Raw genomic sequence first — 9,676 nt, 5'->3', positions numbered from 1 at the left:
CCCACCCACACACACACACACACACACATACACACTCTGATGTGTGCGCTGGTTCTCCTCAGGCAAGCAACACGGAGCCGGAGAGAAGAAGAGCAGCGGTGTGGATCTGTGCAGGAGGAGTCTGCCGATGAAAGGTTGGAGTGTGTTTGTGTTTGGCCACGTTTCATTTGAAACCTGTGTCTGAAACCTGAGAAACACTGCAGACAAAACAGAGGCAGGGCTGCGATTTTAATCATTACACCCTGTCTCTCAGACGCCTCTGTCTCTCAGACGCCTCTGTCTCTCAAACGTCTCTGTCTCTCAGACGCCTCTGTCTCTCAGACGTCTCTGTCTCTCAGACGTCTCTGTCTCTCAGACGTCTCTGTCTCTCAGACTCTCAGACGTCTCTGTCTCTCAGACGTCTCTGTCTCTCAGACGTCTCTGTCTCTCAGACGTCTCTGTCTCTCAGACGTCTCTGTCTCTCAGTATGCGTCCCGTCAGCCGTATCCCACAATTCCACCAAAATAAGCAGCCTTACTTTTGAATGTTTTTTTTAGTGTTATAGAATTTATTATTGGTCTCTCAGACGCCTCTGTCTCTCAGACGTCTCTGTCTCTCAGACGCCTCTGTCTCTCAGACGTCTCTGTCTCTCAGACGCCTCTGTCTCTCAGACGTCTCTGTCTCTCAGTATGCGTCCCGTCAGCCCTATCCCACAATTCCACCAAAATAAGCAGCCTGACTTTTGAATGTTTTTTTTAGTGTTATAGAATTTATTATTATTATTATGATATAAATTCATATAATTATAGTATTTATCAATATTTTAAATTAGCTTTTATTTTTATATTATCAGTTTTTGAAAATAATTTTAGTTTAAGTTTTAGTAACTTTATTGTGCTTTTGTTTTTTTAGTTTTTTTTCATATTTCTGCTTGGCCTTTAATTTATTTTTAGTATTGTAATTTAGTAATACATTTAGAAACATTTATTTTTAGTAAATTTTAGTACTTAATTTTTTAAAATATATTATTCATATTTTATGTCATCTTTATTTTACTTTCGTAAAATGATTTTTAATACTTTTGAGTACTCTTAACTTATTTTATTTCAGTTATTTGCCAAGGCAACATTTCTAATTTGTAAGTTTATTTAGTTTAAGTTTTTTTAAATATAATATTTTTATGTCAGCTTTATATCAATTAAGGAAAATTATTTTTAATACTTAGTTTTAGTAAGTTTAGTACTTCAACTTATTTTATTTCAGTTATTTGCCAAGGTAACGTTTAAAATTTTTACGTTTAATTTTCAAGTTTTTAGTCATCTAATATTTATATTTTATGTCAGCTTTATATTAGATAAGGAAAATAATATTTAGTTTTAGCTTTAGTAAGTTTAATACTTTATCTTAATGTATTTCAGTTGTTTGCCAAGGCAACATCTCTAATTTTTAAAGTTTTAAGTTTACGTTTTTCATTTAATAGTTATATTTTATGTCAGGTTTACGTAAAGAAATTTCTATTTGTACTTTTTTAGTACTGCATTTAATTTGATCTGAATATTTTTTACATGAATGCAGTAAAAATTATAGTAGTAGAGTAATGAGAGTCTAATGAGAATCATTATTGAGGATAATTACAATAAAAAAATTTATAAAAATATTAAATCAAATGGATTACAGTAATAAGAAATTTGGGGAAAATGTGCTTAATTATTATAAAAAATATGCTGTTAATGAAAAAAAAGTGAAATGTTAGTTTTCTTGGGTATCATGTAGTCTATTGAGAATCATCACTGAAGATAATTTAAAAAATAATAAATTAAAAATTAAAAGCAATGCATTATAGTAATAAATACTACAAGTGTGTTTAATTGTTATAAAAAATAACAATGCAATGCAAAAAAAAAAAAATTGAGTCCTTAAATATTTGTAATTTTCTGTAATAAATAATTATTATTTTGTCTTATGATTTTAAAGGGTTTCATGGATAATTAATGTTAAGAAAAAAAATTAATACAGTAATAAGAACTTGGGGAAAATTTGCTTAATTGTTATAAAAAATAACGCAATGCAATGGAGACCAAAAAACTTAACAGTCCTAAAAATAGTCTTCATTTTCTTTATGCAGTATGCTTTATTTTCTTATGGTTTTGGAGTGAAATGTGAGTTTTTATGAGTTTAAGATGCTGTGCGTTTCTCAGTATGACCTGCACATGTTTATTTGAGGAGGATGGTCTGATGATCTGCTAGCAGGAGGATCATTAGATGTGTGTTTGACTCACTGATGTGAATGAAGAATTGCTGCAGTAACAGAGAGAGACACTGTTAGTATGAAAGGCACGTTCTGATATATAAAATCCCTAAAGCCTCACGTGATCGTCGTCTCTGCTTTTCAGCCGGGATCAGACTTTCTGAATCTGGTTTGACTGTAGAGGATCAATTACAGAATCTTGAATCTTTTGGTTCAGGTGTGACTGTAGATCTGTTATTCAGTGCTGTTTACCAACTCCAGCATCACCAGCACTAGTGCTCAGAGTGATCTGAACAAACCTCTGCATTAAATATTAAACTTGTCCCGCAGTGCTCAAGAAATCCTCTCAGAACATCAGTAAAAGCCTGTCGACCAGCGCTCACGTGTTCTTAAAATAATGCAGAACTCTAGTTCTGACGGGATTTGGTCTTCACGTCACACATTCCCGTTTCACATGTATTTTAGATGATTGCATGAAGTCTCTCATGCATGATTCATGCTAATGGATCTGTCTCTGCAGGCCTGGAGCTTCTGTACCAGCCGGAGGTGGTCCGACTCTACCTGTCGCTCCTCAAACTGAGTCAGAATCACAACACGCTGGAGGCGGCGGCTGGAGCCCTGCAGAACCTGTCAGCTGGACACTGGGCCGTGAGTCACACCAAACACTGACCGTCTGTGACTGACCAACTGTGACTGACCGTTTGTAACTGACCGTCTGGAACTGAACATTTGTAACTGACCGTCTGTAACTGACTGTCTGCGGCTGACCATCTGCGACTGACCGTCTGTGATTGACCGTCTGTAACAGTCCATCTGCGACTGACCATCTGTGACTGACCGTCTGTAACAGTCCATCTGCGACTGACCGTCTGTGACTGACCGTCTCTAACTGTCCATCTGTGACTGACCGTCTGTGACTGACCGTCTGTGACTGACCAACTGTGACTGACCATTTGTAACTGACCGTCTGGAACTGAACATTTGTAACTGACTGTCTGTAAATGACCATCTGTGACTGACCATCTGTGACTGACTGTCTGTAAATGACCGTCTGCGACTGACCATCTGGAACTGACCGTCTGTGATTGACCAACTGTGACTGACCATTTGTAACTGACCATCTGTGACTGACCATCTGTGACTGACTGTCTGTAAATGACCATCTGTTACTGACCATCTGTAACTGTCCATCTGTGACTGACCGTCTGCGACTGACCATCTGGAACTGACCGTCTGTGACTGACCATCTGCAACTCACCATCTGCGACTGTCTTCAACTGTCCATCTGTGCCTGACCTGACCATCTGCGACTGACCATCTGGATTTGTCCATCTGTGACTGACTGTAAATTACCATCTGTAACTGAGCATCTGCGACTGACAGTCTATAACTTACCGTTTGCGACTGACCGTCTGTAACTGACCATCTGTAACTGAACATACTGTATGTAACTGACTGTCTGCAACTGACCATCTGCGACTGGCCGCCTGGAACTGACCGTCTGTAGCTGACATTCTTCAACTTACCATCTGTGACTGAATGTCTTCAACTGACCATCTGGAACTGACCGTCTGTAGCTGACATTCTTCAACTTACCATCTGTGACTGAATGTCTTCAACTGACCATCTGGAACTGACCGTCTGTAGCTGACATTCTTCAACTTACCATCTGTGACTGAATGTCTTCAACTGACCATCTGGAACTGACCGTCTGTAGCTGACATTCTTCAACTTACCATCTGTGACTGAATGTCTTCAACTGACCATCTGGAACTGACCGTCTGTAGCTGACATTCTTCAACTTACCATCTGTGACTGAATGTCTTCAACTGACCATCTGGAACTGACCGTCTGTAGCTGACATTCTTCAACTTACCATCTGTGACTGAATGTCTTCAACTGACCATCTGGAACTGACCGTCTGTAGCTGACATTCTTCAACTTACCATCTGTGACTGAATGTCTTCAACTGACCATCTGGAACTGACCGTCTGTAGCTGACATTCTTCAACTTACCATCTGTGACTGAATGTCTTCAACTGACCATCTGGAACTGACCGTCTGTAGCTGACATTCTTCAACTTACCATCTGTGACTGAATGTCTTCAACTGACCATCTGGAACTGACCGTCTGTAGCTGACATTCTTCAACTTACCATCTGTGACTGAATGTCTTCAACTGACCATCTGGAACTGACCGTCTGTAGCTGACATTCTTCAACTTACCATCTGTGACTGAATGTCTTCAACTGACCATCTGGAACTGACCGTCTGTAGCTGACATTCTTCAACTTACCATCTGTGACTGAATGTCTTCAACTGACCATCTGGAACTGACCGTCTGTAGCTGACATTCTTCAACTTACCATCTGTGACTGAATGTCTTCAACTGACCATCTGGAACTGACCGTCTGTAGCTGACATTCTTCAACTTACCATCTGTGACTGAATGTCTTCAACTGACCATCTGGAACTGACCGTCTGTAGCTGACATTCTTCAACTTACCATCTGTGACTGAATGTCTTCAACTGACCATCTGGAACTGACCGTCTGTAGCTGACATTCTTCAACTTACCATCTGTGACTGAATGTCTTCAACTGACCATCTGGAACTGACCGTCTGTAGCTGACATTCTTCAACTTACCATCTGTGACTGAATGTCTTCAACTGACCATCTGGAACTGACCGTCTGTAGCTGACATTCTTCAACTTACCATCTGTGACTGAATGTCTTCAACTGACCATCTGGAACTGACCGTCTGTAGCTGACATTCTTCAACTTACCATCTGTGACTGAATGTCTTCAACTGACCATCTGGAACTGACCGTCTGTAGCTGACATTCTTCAACTTACCATCTGTGACTGAATGTCTTCAACTGACCATCTGGAACTGACCGTCTGTAGCTGACATTCTTCAACTTACCATCTGTGACTGAATGTCTTCAACTGACCATCTGGAACTGACCGTCTGTAGCTGACATTCTTCAACTTACCATCTGTGACTGAATGTCTTCAACTGACCATCTGGAACTGACCGTCTGTAGCTGACATTCTTCAACTTACCATCTGTGACTGAATGTCTTCAACTGACCATCTGGAACTGACCGTCTGTGACTGACCAACTGTGACTGACCATTTGTAACTGACCGTCTGCGACTGACCATCTGTGACTGACTGTCTGTAAATGACCGTCTGCGACTGACCATCTGGAACTGACCGTCTGTGACTGACCATCTGCAACTCACCATCTGCGACTGTCTTCAACTGTCCATCTGTGCCTGACCTGACCATCTGCGACTGACCATCTGGATTTGTCCATCTGTGACTGACTGTAAATTACCATCTGTAACTGAGCATCTGCGACTGACAGTCTATAACTTACCGTTTGCGACTGACTGTCTGCAACTGACCATCTGCGACTGGCCGCCTGGAACTGACCGTCTGTAGCTGACATTCTTCAACTTACCATCTGTGACTGAATGTCTTCAACTGACCATCTGTGACTGACCCTCTGCAACTGACCGTCTGCAACTGACTGTCTGTGACTGACCGCCTGTAGCTGACATTATTCAACTGACCATCTGTGACTGACCCTCTGCAACTGACCGTCTGGAACCGACCGTCTGTAGCTGACATTATTCAACTGACCATCTGTGACTGACCCTCTGCAACTGACTGTCTGTGACTGACCGCCTGGAACTGACCGTCTGTAGCTGACATTATTCAACTGACCATCTGTGACTGACCGTCTGGAACTGAACATTTGTAACTGACCATCTGCGACTGACCGTCTGTAGCTGACATTCTTCAACTTACCATCTGTGACTGAATGTCTTCAACTGACCATCTGTGACTGAATGTTTCAATTGACCGTCTGGAACTGACATTCTTCAACTGACCATCTGGAACTGAACATTTGTAATTGACCATCTGCGACTGACTGCCTGGAACTGACCATCTGTAGCTGACACTCTTCAACTGACCGTCTGGAACTGAACATTTGTAACTGACCATCTGCGACTAACTGCCTGGAACTGACCATCTGTAGCTGACATTCTTCAACTGACCGTCTGCAACTGACCATCTGGAACTGAACATTTGTAACTGACCATCTGCGACTGACTGTCTGTGACTGACCGTCTGTAGCTGACATTCTTCAACTTACCATCTGTGACTGAATGTCTTCAACTGACCATCTGTGACTGACCCTCTGCAACTGATCATCTTCAACTGACTGTCTGCGACTGACTGTCTGTGACTGACCGTCTTCAGCTGACCATTTGGACAACTTTAAAGATGATTTTCTCAATATTTTGATTTTTTTGCTCCCTCAGATTCCAGATTTTCAAATAGTTGTATCTCAGCCAAATATTGTCCGATCCTAACAAACCATACATCAATGGAAAGCTTATTTACTCATGTAATGTTATTATGTATAATTATTATGTTATTATGACTGGTTTTGTGGTCCAGGGTCACATACAGTATTGGCCTAAATTCAAAATTTAAGTATTTTTATTCATACAAAATTTTTATGTATTTAAATTGCATATAAAATTCCCATGCATTTGGATTACACAGTTTTAACATTAACATTATGTTTTGTGGAAATCGGACCTGTTTCATTTATCTGTGATCTATGAAAAATATGCAGCACATTAAGTTTATTAGTATGTTTAACTTAATACTGTGTAATTTAAATGCATGGACATTTTATATGCAATTCAAATATATAAATCCTAAATTTAGGCCTAATATTTTTTTTCTGTATCATTACAGTATTAATGATTTAAGAGAAAACATTAAAAACTTAAAAAAGACTTATAGTGTGACTGAGTATGTTTTACTCTTCAGAGTAACAAGTGAAACTATCTGTTCAAAACACAAACTTAAAATGACAATACAGAGCAGAAAAGCATGAATCAAAGCTTCTTAATTAAACTTCCTCTTCGTTTTCTCAGTGGTCCAATTATATCCGAGCAACGGTGCGTAAGGAGAAGGGTCTGCCAGTGCTGGTGGAGCTTCTGCACTCGGGTGCGGATAAAGTGGTGCGAGCGATCGCCATTGCGCTCAGAAACCTTGCCATCGACCACAAGAACAAAGATCTCATCGGTAAGATCCAGAGCAGCTGCTTTACTCTGATGCTCTCCATGTGATGCTGAGGCTGACGGTCTCTCTGCTGCCCGGTCAGGGAGTTACGCCATGAGGGATCTGGTCAGTAACCTGACCTGCGGCCAGCAGCGACCCGCCAAGAACCTGGAGGGAGACACGGTGGTGGCTGTCCTGAACACTATACTGGAGATCGTCTCTGAGAACCTGGAGAACGCCAGATTCCTCATCCAGGGACAGGGAATCCAGAAACTGGTCTCAATCAGCAGAACCAGGTGTCAAATCGCACAAAACGCCCTATGCCATAGCAACGTGGTAAAATCCACTCAGAACACCTTAGCAAACCCATAGCAACCACCCCAAACGCCCTATGCCATAGCAACATGCTAAAATCAACTCTCAACACCTTAGCAAACCCATAGCAACCACCCAAAACACCCTATGCTATAGCAACGTGGTAAAATCCACTCAGAACACCTTAGCAAACCCATAGCAACCACCCAAAACACCCTATGCTATAGCAACGTGGTAAAATCCACTCAGAACACCTTAGCAAACCCATAGCAACCACCCAAAACACCCTATGCTATAGCAACGTGGTAAAATCCACTCAGAACACCTTAGCAAACCCATAGCAACCACCCAAAACACCTTATGCCATAGCAATGAGGTAAAACCGACTCAGAACACCTTAGCAACCACCCAAAACGCCCTATGCCATAGCAACGTGGTAAAATCCACTCAGAACACCTTAGCAACCACCCAAAACACCCTATGCTATAGCAACGTGGTAAAATCCACTCAGAACACCTTAGCAAACCCAGAGCAAGCACCCAAAACACCCTATGCTATAGCAACGTAGTAAAATCCACTCAGAACACCTTAGCAAAACTATAGCAACCACCCAAAACACCCTATGCCATAGCAATGTGGTAAAACCCACTCAGAACACCTTAGCAACCACCCAAAACACCCTATGCCATAGCAATGTGGTAAAACCCACTCAGAACACCTTAGCAACCACCCAAAACACCCTATGCCATAGCAATGTGGTAAAACCCACTCAGAACACCTTAGCAACCACCCAAAACACCCTATGCCATAGCAATGTGGTAAAACCCACTCAGAACACCTTAGCAACCACCCAAAACACCCTATGCCATAGCAATGTGGTAAAACCCACTCAGAACACCTTAGCAACCACCCAAAACACACTATACCATAGCAACGTGGTAAAATCCACTCAGAACACCTTAGCAACCACCCAAAACACCCTATGCTATAGCAACGTGGTAAAACCCACTCAGAACACCTTAGCAACCACCCAAAGTACCCTATGCTATAGGAACGTGGTAAAATCCACTCTGAACACTTTAGCAAACCCATAGCAACCACCCAAAACACCCTATGCTATAGCAACGTGGTAAAATCGTGGTAAAATCCACTCAGAACACCTTAGCAACCACCCAAAACACCCTATGCTATAGCAACGTGGTAAAACCCACTCAGAACACCTTAGCAACCACCCAAAGTACCCTATGCTATAGGAACGTGGTAAAATCCACTCTGAACACTTTAGCAAACCCATAGCAACCACCCAAAACACCCTATGCCATAGTGATGTGGTAAAACCCACTCAGAACACCTTAGCAACCACCCAAAACACCCTATGCTATAGCAACGTGGTAAAATCCACTCAGAACACCTTAGCAAACCCATAGCAACCACCCAAAACACCCTATGCTTTAGCAACATGGTGAAATCCACTCAGAACACCTTAGCAACAACCCAAAACACCCTATGCTATAGCGATGTGGTAAAACCCACTCAGAACACCATAGCAACCACCCAAAACACCCTATGCCATAGCGATGTGGTAAAACCCACTCAGAACACCTTAGCAACCACCCAAAACACCCTATGCCATAGCGATGTCGTAAAACCCACTCAGAACACCTTAGCAACCACCCAAAACACCCTATGCTGTAGCAATGTGGTAAAATCCACTCAGAACACCTTAGCAACCACCCAAAACACCCTATGCCATAGCGATGTGGTAAAATCTACTCAGAACACCTTAGCAACCACCCAAAACACCCTATGCTTTAGCAACATGGTGAAATCCACTCAGAACACCTTAGCAACAACCCAAAACACCCTATGCTATAGCGATGTGGTAAAACCCACTCAGAACCCCATAGCAACCACCCAAATCAAACCCGCTCAGAACACCATAGCAACCACCCAAAACACCCTATGCCATAGCGATGTGGTAAAACCCACTCAGAACACCTTAGCAACCACCCAAAACACCCTATGCTATAGCAACTTTGTAAA

General features: G+C 41.8%; 1 protein-coding gene across 1 annotated transcript in view; it reads left to right on the top strand.

Moving 5' to 3' along the window:
• Window positions 1–9,676, top strand: part of arvcfa (ARVCF delta catenin family member a) — a 36,046-nt gene that overhangs the window by 21,711 nt on the left and 4,659 nt on the right. The window contains exons 8-11 of the mRNA XM_016554075.1: window positions 63–134; window positions 2,748–2,875; window positions 7,192–7,342; window positions 7,422–7,614. Coding sequence (XP_016409561.1) covers window positions 63–134; window positions 2,748–2,875; window positions 7,192–7,342; window positions 7,422–7,614 — 544 coding nt within the window. The remainder of the gene's footprint in view (window positions 1–62; window positions 135–2,747; window positions 2,876–7,191; window positions 7,343–7,421; window positions 7,615–9,676) is intronic.

The sequence above is a fragment of the Sinocyclocheilus rhinocerous genome, unplaced genomic scaffold, assembly GCF_001515625.1.
Source record: "Sinocyclocheilus rhinocerous isolate Xijiao unplaced genomic scaffold, SAMN03320098_v1.1 scaffold15, whole genome shotgun sequence".
Taxonomy (NCBI): Eukaryota; Metazoa; Chordata; class Actinopteri; order Cypriniformes; family Cyprinidae; genus Sinocyclocheilus; species Sinocyclocheilus rhinocerous.
This window is presented reverse-complemented; position numbering and strand designations above follow the sequence as displayed.